Source organism: Macaca thibetana, chromosome 5 (assembly GCF_024542745.1).
Source record: "Macaca thibetana thibetana isolate TM-01 chromosome 5, ASM2454274v1, whole genome shotgun sequence".
Classification (NCBI taxonomy): Eukaryota; Metazoa; Chordata; class Mammalia; order Primates; family Cercopithecidae; genus Macaca; species Macaca thibetana.
This window is the reverse complement of record NC_065582.1, coordinates 144,684,090-144,699,344: the sequence shown is the minus strand read 5'-3', so window position 1 is coordinate 144,699,344 and position 15,255 is coordinate 144,684,090. Positions and strand designations below refer to the sequence as shown.

General features: G+C 38.5%; 1 protein-coding gene and 1 pseudogene across 1 annotated transcript in view; both read left to right on the top strand.

Moving 5' to 3' along the window:
- The window catches only part of SLC30A9 (solute carrier family 30 member 9), a 104,448-nt gene that overhangs the window by 32,605 nt on the left and 56,588 nt on the right, over positions 1-15,255 (top strand). The window contains exons 5-6 of the mRNA XM_050791554.1: positions 124-216; positions 587-669. Of these exons, the coding sequence (XP_050647511.1) occupies positions 124-216; positions 587-669 (176 nt within the window). The remainder of the gene's footprint in view (positions 1-123; positions 217-586; positions 670-15,255) is intronic.
- Positions 679-10,828, top strand: LOC126955224 (sodium/potassium-transporting ATPase subunit beta-1-like; annotated as a pseudogene).

Genomic DNA, 15,255 nt, shown 5'->3' with positions numbered 1-15,255 from the left:
ACATCTCTATTCCTCTAAGATGGGGATCAGTGTTGTTGCTTTTATCTGCCCTTAGTAATCCTCTTTAAGTATATAAACTATATGCACTTTGTCTGAATGAATTCAACATGTTTCTTTCTCTAGTGATCTAGAACAACTTCGAAAAATCAGACGACGAAGTCCTCATGAAGATACTGAGTCTTTTACTGTATACTTGAGATCAGATGTGGAGGCAAAGTAAGAACATAGTTCTTTCAGAATAAAAGTGCAAGCCAAATTTTGGATTAATAAAAATAGATTTTAGACAGATTCAGAATTTTTTAAATGACTTTTTAAAAACAATATTTTTGTATTTGCAAATTTGTATATTTGTGAGTTACTAATATGTACTCATCAACTAAATATATGTCATAATGTGTAAGAAAATTTGCTGTTGAATTTATTCTAATTGTTTAGATTTCATTTGGAAAAGTTCCTTAAGTTCTTTATATTTCTCTGAAAGCACCTTATGCTTTGTTGTAAGATTCTCACTAGAGAATTTAGATTTAAATGTGATGTCAGTAAGTCATTAAAATTATTCATTGTGGTGACCATGTGTGTATGACAGATCTTTGGAAGTTTGGGGAAGCCCTGAAGCTCTTGCCAGAGAGAAAAAATTGCGTAAGGAAGCAGAAATAGAATACAGAGAAAGTAAGTATATTCAATTTGAAGTCAAGTTAGTTGAAAAGTAACTTGTAGGTGAGAACTGTGCCTGTAAGAACTCTCTAGTGCTAGCATACCTGTTGGCCTAGGCTCTGTTGCTTCCAGCAAATACTAGTTTCCGTTTTGGGATTCAATTATTTCACAAAAACAGGAACTGTGTTTTTGTTTTCTCCCGTATAGCTTTTTGAAGATGATGAGAGGAAGAGAAGCTACAGTTTATCATTTTTATAAGACATATAACTATCAGAACTTATGATCTGATTTGAAGATTATGCTTGTTATAAAAGTGATAGAATAGGAAGTAATTGCTGTATTAGTCTATTTTCACACTGCTACAAAGATACTACCCAAGACTGGGTAGTTTATAAACAAAGGAGATTTAACTGACTCACAGTTCCACATAACTGGAGAGGCCTTAGGAAGCTTACAATCATGGCACTAGGAGAAGCAGGCACGTCTTAACATGGTGTCAGGCGAGAGACAGCTTATGTGTAAGAGGAACCGTCAAACACTTATAAAACCATCACATCTCGAGAACTAAGTATCGCAAGAACAGTATGGGGGAGACCATCCCCATGATCCAGTCACTTCCCACCATGTCCTGTCCTCAGTATGTGGTGATTATGGCTATTATAATTCGAGATGAGACTTGGGTGTGGACACAGAGCCACATCATAGCAATTGCTTTTTTATAGAAAGGTCTATTAACTCAGCTACATTAATTAATTCAGCAGGTATTTATCCAGTACCCACTATGAACAAGAAGCTGTACTTGGTGTTTGAAATGTATATGCAAGTAAGACTCTTAGGAGCCAGGTGTGGTGGCACATGTCTGTAGTCCCAGCTACTTGCCTGTAATCCCAGCTACTCAGGAGGCTGAGGTGGGAGGATCACTTGAGCCCAGGAGTTTGAGACCACCCTGGGCAACAAAGACATAACTGGGATGATACTATACATATTGTTGTACATCTTGCTCTTTATATAGTGGTGTAATCATAACCGTTTTCCATATCTACGTATAGAAATCTACCTCATTCTTTTCAGCAGTTGTATAGTACCCCATTATATGGATGTAGCAAGATTTATGTTCTTCAGTTTTTCACTGTTACAAAGAATACATCAATAAATATTCTAATTTTTTTAACATGTTAGATAATTGTGAATATTTACATAGGATTGAGTTGTTAGTAGTATAATTTTAGGATCAAATGGCATAGGTATTTAAAAATTTGATAGATCCTGAAGAATTACTCTCTGAAGGAAATATGGTACCAGTTTACATTTACAATCACAGTGTATGAGTGTGACTGTTTTTTCATACCCTTGCCCATGCTGGATATTAACAAGATTTTAACTTTTTTGTGTATTTGATGGGCAATAGATGGTACCTCGTTTAATTTTGAATATCTCTGACTGCTACTGAGGTTGATTATCTTCTATGTGTATTGGTTTTTCTTAGTTCTTCTGTAATAATTTTTATATATTTTGTTCACTTTTCTATTAGATTGTGTGTCTTTTAAAATTGATTTAAATAAGTGTTTGGTGGATTTTAACCAAAATCTAACCACGTTAGTTTTATTTGTTCTAAATATTTTCTAACAGTCTATCTTGAAATTTGGTTTCGCCTCTTTTTAGTAGGGAAATTTCAAACATATTCAGAAGCGCAGAGAAAAGTATAATAACCTTTTAATGCCCATCATCTGGCTTTACAGCTATCAACACATGGCCAGCCTTGTTTAATGTATATCCCTTTCACTAACCTTCATTCTACTGGATTACTTTGAAACCAGGTCCAGACATTGTATCATTTTATTTATAAATATTCCAGTATATATTAAAAGGTCAGGATGTCTGTTTTAGTCAGTTCATGTGATGGTGTTGTTTGAACTGTTTTAGAAAAGTTAACTATCCATTGCCGGTAGTAAGCTGTCAGTCTTAATAATCCTCTCATTTGCCCTTTAGTTGAAGATCTAGGATGTTCTCGAATAGCTTTAATTCTGACAAAGAAAGTGATTGACCTTCTGTTGATGATTCCTTTCTTGGCAAAATTGAAAATGGCGTGTCTCTTTTCAGCTAATCTAGTCAGGAGGAATAAGGAGTATGTTTGAGATTCTTGTGACCTGGAATATATAATATTAAATCATCTAGATGTTGAATAAGTGTAGTTTTCCTTGTAAAATCCAAGTTTTTTAAATCATTGGTTTGGCATTTTCAAAAGTTTGAAGGAGACAGTGAATCCTAGTATCAAAGGATTTTTGGCATCAGAAAAAGTTGTTGATTATCTTTTTTTTTTTTTTTTTTTTAAGAGATGGGGTCTCACTGTGTTGCCCAGGCTGGAATACAGTGGCTATTCTCAGGTGCAATCATAGTGAATTATAGCCTTGAACTCCTGGGCTCAAGTGATCATCCTGCCTCAGCGTCCTGAGTAGCCAGGACTACAGGTGTGTGCCACCATGCCTAGCTGACTATCTTTATCCACAGATATGCTAAAGAGAACTGCACTTAAATTAACAGAAGTGAAGTATTTAGTTTCAATGGAAGAAATACATACCGGGAACAGGTAGTCCTGGAAATTCTGATATACTATTCAGTTAATGGTTTCCATTGAGTTTCTTTATAGGTAATATAGGTGCTAATATGGGATACAATCAGATAGGGCATATTCCATTGGGGAATTAGATATTGCCAGTGCAGTTATATAGTTCTTTTACTCTTGGGCACTTATATATGGTAATGTGTCAGGATTAAAGTAGAGATCTATGTGCTAGTATTTATGAAAAATGTATACATATTTTTCTTTGATAATCAGGCCAACTTTATCTGTTAAATGACTAAGAGATTTTATTGAGCATCGTGAGGGTTTCTCAGAACAGTATGATTGCTGTTATTCCCTTTTCTGATTTGATAGAACAATTTATTTTTTAGTGTTTATACTTCTTATCAACGACACTGATTTTTATTAGTATTAGATGAGATCGGGCGCGTTCAGGGTGGTATGGCCGTAGACGATTTTTATTAGTATTAGAAAGGGACTGCACTTGCTTAGGGTTTGAGAAGTTAATAGAGTTTGCCTTGCATGGCTGTTGAAAGCCCTAAGTTTGTTCCTTTTTTTTTTTCACCTTCTCTTTTGGTTTCTTGACAGTGCATTGCAATTTAGTTTTTCCAACATGAACTGACTGCCAGCTCATTTTAATCTTTCTTACCACCCTATTTTTAACCTAAGGCGCTTTAACCAAAGAGAGCATAACAGTTCCTTCGGCATTCTACATCAGGGTCAGTGTCCACATATTGTTTATTTCTAGCAAGTCTAATTCTAAAATTGCCTGTCAACTCTATGGGGTTTTTTTGTTTATAGTTTTGGATTTTAGTGTAATCAATTTTAATAGAGGATGGCTTCCTAGATAGCTTACAACAACCTATGTCCCTGGCTCTTAATAAATAACTTTGCTGGTGTTACGGAGTCTGTCTTCAGTAGCCAGAGTCGGCAAATATGGCCCATGAACAAATCTGGTCCACCGCCTGTTTATGTATAGTTTATAAGCCAAGAGTGGTTTTCATATTTTAATGACTGACAAAAAAGCAAAAGAATAACAATATTTTGTGACAGATGAAAATTAAATGAAATTTAAATTTCAGAGTCCACAAATAAAATTTTATTAAGATGTAACCATGATCTTTTATTTACCTATTGTCTATGGCTGCCTTTGCATATCAGCAGCAGAGTTGAGTAGCTCCAACAGAGACCACATGTGGTGCTCCTGTCACTTTGCACTGCTGCTCAGTATACTATAATTCAGTAACAGTTATAATTCAATAGTATTTCAAATGTCATAGGTATCCTTGTACATGACCTCTTTTTTTTTTTTTAGTATGAGTGCATACCTATCTGGTGAGTAAGAAAAGTAGACATCTAGTGTTGTGCTTTTAAGTCACAGTTGAGCATGGATTATTTTTTATTGAATTAGATGGCAAAGTACTGTGTCTACTATGCAGTGACACCATAGCTGAGTTAAAAGAATATAATATATGTTGACATTACCAGATTAATCAATCATGACAGTATTCCTAATTCACAGGAGTGTAATAGTCAGAAAAACTAGAAAATTTAAGATGGAATCTATTACAGCAGAATTTGTTAACAAAAATAGAAAATGAAAATGAGGCTGCAACCAAAGTTGTGATTTCTGAGTGGCTTATTAGTCAAGCAAAGAAAGTAGTTTTCTAATGGCAGGTAAATTAAGTCCTGTTTAATTTGAGCAGCTGAAGAAATATATCCAGTACAGTGGTCTTTAGACAAGACTAGTTGCTTCAAGAGTTGAGGACACTGGGGACAGACATCAGTAGTCAATTAAAAAGCAAGGCAAATGATTTTGAATGATATTCCTTGGCTCTTGATAAGTTGACCTATGTACCAATACTATTTGAGGAGTGAGTGCTGAGTTTGAAGAGACTGAAGAATTACCCTTTGTGAATAGTCTGTGTGGAACAACCACAGGCAAGAATTTTTTTTTTTTGAGACGGAGTCTCGCTGTGTCGCCAGGCTGGAGTGCAGTGGCATGATCTCAGCTCACTGCAACCTCCACCTCCTGGGTTCAAGCGATTCTCCTGCCTCAGCTTCCCGAGTAGCTGGGATTACAGGTGTGTGCCACCATGCCCAGCTAATTTTTTTTTTGTATTTTTAGTAGAGACGGGGTTTCACCATGTTAGTCAGGATGGTCTCGATCTCCTGACCTTGTGATCCTCCCACCTCGTCCTCTCAAAGTGCTGGGATTACAGGTGTGAGCCACTGCGCCCAGCCACACAAGAATATTTTCAAAGAAGATGTGAAAATACTAATTCGGTAAACCTGATGTGGAATCTGCTAAGATGTCTTAGACAGTGGTGGTAAAAATATGTGTAGAGCAGAAAAAGCCTTAGTTGGACAAATTTATAAAGCTTGTGAAAACATAAGATGTTGAAAGCCTTTTCATCGGTAGATACTTCGCAGAAAATATTTGTCATGAGTAGGAACTTTGTGGAAAATACTTAAATCTCTTGTTTGCTATTGAACCAGTAGTATCACCTTTGAACTTGTGGACTTAACCACTGAAAGAAATAGAAGCTGATTATCCTGACTTGTCCATCTACACTGCATTTCAATGGTTTAGCAGTTTTACTGCCATTTTTTGAGCTCAGGATTGAAAAATTCAAAACAAATTTTTCTGAATAAGAAGACCTACCTGTCAACCACTATTATCAAACACTGAATGGCTTAGAAAATTAGCTTTTGCTGCAGACCTTATGTTTCTTAATGCATTCAATGTAAAATTATAGGGGAAAGCAGTGTTTAAATACAAAACTTACTCTGCTATAAAGTCATTTCAGCAGTAGATTCATTGTTTGAATTAAAGTAACGTCAGTCAGCTTTATGTACTTCCCATGCTGTTAGAAGTTTAACAGAAGCACTCAGATCCGCAGTGGCAGTGGCATGTCCTGTCTGTGGAGAGCCAGGCCAGAGACAACTAGCAACGCCTCAGAGAACGCCAGGGTGCGTCCCGAAGCCACCTGCCCTTCCGACTGCGGCAGCTGCTGACCCACCGTTGCCATGACCTGCAGGAAAGCCAAGAAGGAGGGCAGTTGGAAGAAATTCATCTGGAACTCAGAGAAGAAGGAGTTTTGGGGCAGGACTGGTGGCAGTTGGTTTAAGATCCTTCTGTTCTACATAATATGTTATGGCTGCCTGGATGGCATCTTCATTGGAATCATCCAAGTGGTGCTGCTCACCATCAGTGAACTTAAGCCCACATATCAGGACCACATATCAGGACCCCACCAGGATTAACACAGATATCTCAGATCCAGAAGACTGAAACTGCCTTTCATCCTAATGATCCCAAGCACTGTGAGGCATATGTGCTGAACGTAGTTAGGTTCCTGGAAAAGTACAAAGATTCAGCCCAGAAGGATGACTTGATTTTTGAAGATTGTGACAATGTGCCCAGTGAACCCAAAGAACAAGGAGACTTTAATCATGAATGAGGTGAGCGAAAGTTCTGCAGATTCAAGCTTGAGTGGCTGGGAAATTGCTCTGGATTAAATGACGAAACTTATGGCTACAAAACTATGTGTTGTTATAAAGCTCAAGCAAGTTCTAGGCTTTAAACCTAAGCCTCCCGAGAGTGAGTCCTTGGGGAGTTACCCAGTGATGAAGTATAATGAGTATGTCTTTCCTGTTCAGTGCACTGGCTAGTGAGATGAAGATAAGGATAAAGATGGAAATGTGGAGTATTTTGGACTGGACACCTACCTTGGTTTTCCTCTGCAGAATTATCTCTGCTATGGCAAACTCCTGCAGCCCAAATACCTGCATCCCCTCCTTGCTGTACAGTTCACCAACCTTACCATGGACACTGAAATTTGCATAGAGTGTAAAGTGTATGGTGAGAACATTGGGCACAGTGAGAAAGATGGTTTTCAGGGATCCCTTGATGTAAAAATTGAAGTTAAGAGCTGATCACAAGCACAAATCTTTCCCACTAGCCATTTAATAAGTTTAAAAAAAGATGCAAAAACCTGTTAGTCTTGAACAAACTGTCATACGTATGGGACCTACACTTAAAGCATAATCTATGTGCTTTACACTTGCTTTCTGCATTTAATCGGTTAGAATGTAGTTACTGTAAACTAAAGTGTAGCAATAGCAACAAAATATTCTACTGTAAGTGACAAGAAAAATTGAGCCTTGAGATGTGCTAATTTTTTCTGTAAATTATGATTCCATAAGTGACTTGTAAGGAGTGTTTCTGGCCTCTAAGTATTGCCTCCTGTATTTTATTTAGTGTACAGTACTATAGGTGCATACTCTGGTCGTTTTTCAACCCATGTTTTATCATATCTGTTTTGTAATTTATGTGAACAGGGTTTGCTGTCCAAGGTATAAATATTCAATGGGAATAAAACTGGCATGGTTTATTTATTTATTTATTTTTGCTCTTTCAAAGATAATGGCCCATCAATGAGCATTTTAAAAAAATATATCAATGTGTTTTAATCTATTATGGTTATCACTCTTTTTTTTAATTATACTTTACATTCTAGGGTACATGTGCACAATGTGCAGGTTTGTTACATATGTATATATGTGCCATGTTGTTGTGCTGCACCCGTCAACTTGTCATTTACATTAGGTATATCCCCCAATGCCATCCCTTCCCCCTCCTCCCACCCCACGACAGGCCTTGGTGTGTCATGTTCCCCTTCCTGTGTCCAAGTGTTCTCATTGTTCAGTTCCCACCTATGAGTGAGAACATGTGGTATTTGGTTTTCTGTCCTTGCGATAGTTTGCTGAGAATGATGGTTTCTGGTTTCATCCATGTCCCTACAAAGGACATGAACTCATCCTTTTTTATGGCTACATAGTATTCCATGGTGTATATGTGCCACATTTTCTTAATCCAGTCTATCATTGATGGACATGTGGGTTGGTTCCAAGTCTTTTCTATTGTGAATAGTGCTGCAACAAACATACTCGTGCTTTGTCTTTATAGAAGCATGATTTATAATCCTTTGGGTATATGTCCAGTAATGAGATGGCTGGGTCAAATGGTATTTCTAGTTCTAGATCCTTGAGGAATCACCACACTGTCTTCCACAATGGTTGAACTAGTTTGCAGTCCCACCAACAGTGTAAAAGTGTTCCTGTTTCTCCACATCCTCTCCAGCATCTGCTGTTTCCTGACTTTTTAATGATCGCCATTCTAACTGGTGTGAGATGGTATCTCTCATTGTGGTTTTGATTTGCATTTCTCTGATGGCCAGTGATGATGAGCATTTTTTCATGTGTACGTTGGCTGCATAAATGTCTTCTTTTGAGAATAGTCTGTTCATATCCTTTGCCCACTTTTGATGGGGTTGTTTGATTTTTTTTTGTAGATTTGTTTGAATTCTTTGTAGGTTCTGGATATTAGCCCTTTGTCAGATGGGTAGAATGGGTAGATTGCAAAAATTTTCTCCCATTCTGTAGGTTGCCTGTTCACTCTGATGGTAGTTTCTTTTGCTGTGCAGAAGCTGTTTAGTTTAATTAGATCCCATTTGTCAATTCGGGCTTTTGTTCCCATTGCTTTTGGTGTTCTAGTCATGAAGTCCTTGCCCATGCCTATGTCCTGAATGATATTGCCTAGGTTTCTTCTAGGGTTTTTATGGTTTTAGGCCTAACATTTAAGTCTCTAATCCATCTTGAATTAATTTTTGTATAAGGTGTAAGAAAGGGATCCAGTGTCAGCTTTCTACATATGGCTTGCCAGTTTTCCCAGCACCATTTATTAAATAGGGAATCCTTTCCCATTTCTTGTGTTTGTCAGGTTTATCAAAGATCAGATGGTTTTAGATGTGTGGTATTATTTCTGAGGGCTCTGTTCTGTTCCATTGGTCTATATCTCTGTTTTGGTACCAGTACCATGCTGTTTTGGTTACTGTAGCCTTGTAGTTAGTTTGAAGTCAGGTAGGGGGATGCCTCTAGCTTTGTTCTTTTGGCTTAGGATTGTCTTGGCAATGCGGGCTCTTTTTTGGTTCCATATGAAATTTAAAGTAGTTTTTTCCAATTCTGTGAAGAAAGTCATTGGTAGTTTGATGGGGATGGCAGTGAATCTATAAATTAACTTGGGCAGTATGGCCGTTTTCACAATATTGATTCTTCCTATCCATGAGCATGGAATATTCTTCCATTTGTGTCCTCTTTTATCTTGTTGAACAGTGTTTTTTAGTTCTCCTTGAAGAGGTCCTTCACATCCCTTGTAAGTTGGATTCCTAGGTATTTTATTCTCTTTGAAGCAATTGTAAATGGGAGTTCACTCATGATTTGGCTCTCTGTCTGTTATTGGTATATAGGAACGCTTGTGATTTTTGCACATTGATTTTTCTATCCTGAGACTTTGTTGAAGTTGCTTATTAGCTTAAGGAGATTTTGGGCTGAGACGATGGGGTTTTCTGAATATAGAATCATGTCATCTGCAAACAGAGACAATTTGATTTCCTCTTTTCCTAATTGAATACCCTTTATTTCTTTCTCTTGCCTGATTGCCCTGGCTTGAACTTCCAACACTATGTTGAATAGGAGTGGTGAGAGACAGAAAACTGTCTTGTGCCAGTTTTCAAAGGGAATGCTTCCAGTTTTTGCCCATTCAGTATGATTGGCTGTGGGTTTGTCATAAATAGCTCTTATTATTTTTAGATACGTCCCATCAATACCTAGTTTATTGAGAGTTTTTAGCATGAAGGACTGTCAGATTTTATCGAAGGCCTTTTCTGCATCTATTGAGATAATCATGTGGTTTTTTTTTTTTTTGAGACAGAGTCTCGCTCTGTTGCCCAGGCTGGAGTGTGTGCCCGGATCTCAGCTCACTGCAAGCTCCGCCTCCCGGGTTTACGCTGTTCTCCTGCCTCAGCCTTCCGAGTAGCTGGGACTACAGGCGCCCGCCACCTCACCCGGCTAGTTTTTTTGTATTTTTTAGTAGAGATGGGGTTTCACCGTGTTAGCCAGGATGGTCTCGATCTCCTGACCTCGTTATCCGCCCGCCTCGGCCTCCCAAAGTGCTGGGATTACAGGCTTGAGCCACCGCGCCCGGCCAATCATGTGGTTTTTGTCTTTGGTTCTGTTTATATGATAGATTACATTTATTGATTTGCTTATGTTGAACCAGCCTTGAAGCCAACTTAATCATGGTGGATAAGCTTTTTGATGTGCTGCTGGATTCAGTTTGCCAGTATTTTATTGAGGATTTTTGCATCGATGTTCATCAGGGATATTGGTCTAGAATTCTCTTTTTTTGTTGTGTCTCTGCCAGGCTTTGGTACCAGGATGATGTTGGCCTCATAAAATGAATTAGGGAGGATTCCCTCTTTTCCTATTGATTGGAATAGTTTCAGAAGGAATGATACCAGCTTCTCTTTGTATCTCTGGTAGAATTCGACTGTGAATCCATGGGGTCCTGGACTGTTTTTGGTTGGTAGGCTATTAATTATTGCCTCAATTTCAGAGCCTGTTACTGGTCTATTCAGGGATTCAACTTCTTCCTGGTTTAGTTTTGGGAGGGTGTATGTGTCCAGGAATTTATCCGTTTCTTCTAGATTTTCTAGTTTATTTGCATAAAGGTGTTTATAGCATTCTTTGATGGTAGGTAGTTTGTATTTCTGTGGGTTCAGTGGTGATATCCCCTTTATCATTTTTTATTGCATCTATTTGATTCTTCTCTCTTTTCTTCTTTATTAGTCTTGCTGGTGGTCTATCCATTTTGTTGATGTTTTCAAAAAACAGCTCCTGGATTCATTAATTTTTTTGAAGGGTTATTTGTGTCTCTATCTCCTTCAGTTCTGCTCTGACCTTAGTTATTTCTTGTCTTCTGCTATCTTTTGAATGTGTTTGCTCTTACTTCTCTAGTTCTTTTAATTGTGATGTTAGGGTGTCCATTTTAGATCTTTCCTGCTTTCTCTTGTGGGCATTTAGTGCTAAAAATTTCCCTCTACACACTGCTTTAAATGTGTCCCAGAGATTCTGTATCTTTGTTCTCATTGGTTTCAAAGAACATCTTTATTTCTGCCTTCATTTTGTTATGTACCCAGTAATCATTCAGGAGCAGGTTGTTTAGTTTCCATGTAGTTGAGCGGTTTTGATTGAGTTTCTTAATCCTGAGTTCTAGTTTAATTGCACTGTGGTCTGAGAGACAGTTTGTTATAGTTTCTGTTCTTGTACATTTGCTGAGGAATGCTTTACTTCCAGCTATGTGGTCAATTTTGGAATAAGTGTGATGTGGTGCTGAGAAGAATGTATATTCTGTTGATTTGGGGTGGAGAGTTCTGTAGATGTCTATTAGGTCTACTTGGTGCAGAGATGAGTTCAATTCCTGGATATCCTTGTTAACTTTCTGTCTCGTTGATCTGTCTAATGTTTACAGTGGGGTGCTAAAGTCTCCTATTATTATTGTGTGGGAATCTAGTCTCTTCATAGGTCTCTAAGGACTTGCTTTATGAATCTGGGTGCTCCTGTATTGGGTACATATATATTTAGGATAGTTAGCTCTTCTTGTTGAATTGATCCCTTTACCATTATATAATGGCCTTCTTTGTCTGCTTTGATCTTTGTTGGTTTAAAGTCTGTTTTATCAGAGAGTAGGATTCCAACCCCTGCTTTTTTTTTGTTTTCCATTTGCTTGGTAGATCTTCCTCCATCCCTTTATTTTGAGCCTGTGTGTGTCTCTGCACGTGAGATGGGTCTCCTGAATACAGCACACTGATGGGTCATGACTCTTTATCCAATTTGCCAGTCTGTGTCTTTTAATTGGAGCCCAATTATTTAATTTAGCCCATTTACATTTAAGGTTAATATTGTCATATGTGAATTAGATCCTGTCATTATGATGTTAGCTAGTTATTTTGCTCGTTATTTGATGCAGTTTCTTCCTAGTATTGATGGTCTTTACAATTTGGCATGTTTTTGCAGTGGCTGGTACTAGTTGTTCCTTTCCATGTTTAGTACTTCCTTCAGGAGCTCTTGTAAGGCAGGCCTGGTGGTGACAGAATCTCTCAGTATTTGTTTATCTGTAAAGGATTTTATTTCTCCTTCATTTATGAAGCTTAGTTTGTCTGCATATGAAATTCTGGATTGAAAATTCTTTTCTTTAAGAATATTGAATATTGGCCCTCATTCTTTTCTGACTTGCAGAGTTTCTGCTGAGAGATCTGCTGTTAGTCCAATGGGCTTCCCTTTGTGGATAACCTGACCTTTCTCTCTGACTGCCCTTAACATTTTTTCCTTCATTTCAACTTTGGTGAATCTGACAATTACGTGTCTTGGAGTTGCTCTTCTCGAGGAGTATCTTTGTGGCGTTCTCTGTGTTTCCTGAATTTGAATGTTGACCTGCCTTGCTAGGTTGGGGAAGTTCTCCTGGATAATATTCTGAAGAGTGTTTTCCAGCTTGGTTCCATTCTCCTCATCACTTTCAGGTACACCAATCAGACGTAGATTTGGTCTTTTCACATAGTCCCATATTTCTTAGAGGCTTTGTTCGTTTCTTTTTACTCTTTTCTCTCAGCTTCTCAATTTCATTCATTTGATCTTCAAATCACTGATACCCTTTCTTCCACTTGATCAAATTGGCTGCTGAAGCTTGTGCATGTGTCACATAATTCTCGGGCTATGGTTTTCAGCTCCATCAGGTCATTTAAGGACTTCTCTACACTGTTTATTACAGTTAGCCATTTGTCTAATCTTTTTTCAAGGTTTTTAGCTTCTTTGTGATGGGTTCGAACATCCTCTTTTAGCTTGAGAAGTTTGTTATTACTGATCATCTGAAGCCTCCTTCTCTCAACTTGTTAAAATCATTCCCCATCCAGCTTTGTTCCGTTGCTGGTGAGGAGCTGTGTTCCTTTGGAGGAGAAGAGGCACTCTGATTGTTAGAATTTTCAGCTTTTCTGCTCTGGTTTTTCCCCATCTTTGTGGTTTTATCAACCTTTGGTCTTCGATGATGGTGACGTACAGATGGGGTTTTGGTGTGGATGCCCTTTCTGTTTGTTAGTTTTCCTTCTAACAGGACACTTAGCTGCAGGTCTGTTGGAGTTTGCTGGAGGTCCACTCCAGACCCTGTTTGCCTGGGTATCAGCAGCGGAGGCTGCAGAATAGCAAATATTGCAGATTGGCAGATGTTGCTGCCTGATCCTTCCTCTAGAAACTTCGTTTCAGAGGGCACTTGGCTGTGTGAGGTGTCAGTCGGCCCCTACTGGGAGGTGTCTCCCAGTTAGGCTAGTAGGGGATCAGGGACCCTCTTGAGGAGGCATTTTCTCTGCTCTCAGATCTCCACCTGCGTGCTGGGAGAACCACTATTGTCTTCAAAGCTGTCCCACAGGGACGTTTAAGTCTGCAGAAGTTTCTGCTGCCTTTTGTTCAGCTATGCTCTGCCCCCAGAAGCGGAGTCTACAGAGGCAGGCAGGCCTCCCTGAGCTGGGGTGGGCGAGCTTCCTGGTGGCTTTGTTTACCTACTCAAGCCTCAGCAATGGCGGATGCCCCTCCCCCAGCCTCGCCGCCTTGCAGTTTTATCTCAGATTGCTGTGCTAGCAGTGAGTCAGGCTCTGTGGGTGTGGGACCCTCTGAGCCAGGGGTGGGATATAATCTCCTGGTGTTCTGTTTACTAAGGCTGTTGGAAAAGCGCAGTATTAGGGTGAGAGTGTCCCGATTTTCCAGGCACTGTCCGTCATGGCTTCCCTCTGCTAGAAAAGGGAATTCCCGGACCCCTTGTGCTTCCCAGGTAAGGCAATGCCCCACCCTGGTCTGTGGGCTGCACCCACTGTCTGAGAAGCCCCAGTGAGATGAACCAGGTACCTCAGTTGGAAATGCAGAAATCACCTGTCTTCTGTGTCACTCATGCTGCCAGCTGCAGACTGGAGTTGTTCCTATTCAGCCATCTTGAAACCTACTCAATGAGCATTTTTAACATACTCTGTAGTCTTTTCCTGTGGCGTTAGGTCTTACTTTATTATTATTTTTTCTCCTGGGATTGGGATGGGGGTTTGTCATGGGGGAACTGCCCTTTAAATTTTAAGTGACACTACAGAAAAACACAAAAAGGTGATGAGTTGTGTTGTGCTTGTTTTGAATGCTGTCTTGACATCTCTTCCTTTGTCCTCTAGTATGTTCTAAAGCTTTGTCTGAGATCTGAATTTGCCCATCACTTTGGCTAGTAACAGGCCTAATTAATTTGCTTTGTACATTTTGTTTTACTTTCCTTTCTTCCTTTCTGGAGGCATCACATGCTGATGGTGTGTCTTTATGAATGTTTTAACCATTTTCATGGTGGAAGAATTTTATATTTATGCAGTTGTACAGTTTTATTTTTTCCTGCAAAAAAAATGTCGTGTATGAAATAAACCAGAGTCACTTATTTGAAAATAAATCTTTATTTTGAACTTTATAGACAGCAGTGCAGCACCCCATAGACTAGTGTTAAATGTTTTCTACCATGCAAAATCCATGTTCTAATAATTGCCAGGAATACAGTGCTCTTGTGGATCATGTATTCAGTCAGGTTAAAACAATGGACAGTAAAAGAATGAACACATTAAAAAAATAACAGAAGACATCTGCAGCAGATATATTTTCCAAGCCCAACCAGAAGCGTTTTTCAGATTTCCATGCAAGTGCAGAGGAAATTTGCATATTTCAAAATCTGTTGAATTGTGCAGTTTAGCAGCTTTCTCCTAACTTCAATTGGAAGTGATTAGTCCTCAATGTAACAAGATGCTAAAAGGCAAATATCAACAAGAATTTCATATAATTCTATAAATGCTTTCAAAGCTATGAATATAGTTATTTAAAATCACATTTATAGATTTATATCAGTATTTGGCAGTACTTACCTATAAGATTTTCAAGATGAAATAGTAAAATATCAGATCATCATCAATAGATGAATATTTGCAATTAATTTTGATGATAAGGAATACTAACTGAATTCCAATTAAGTGAAATATTTTATCCTATCTCCCCAAAAAGTATTCTGTTCTTCTGATTTGTAGACCTGTGTTACAAAGAATTGCATTCACATATTT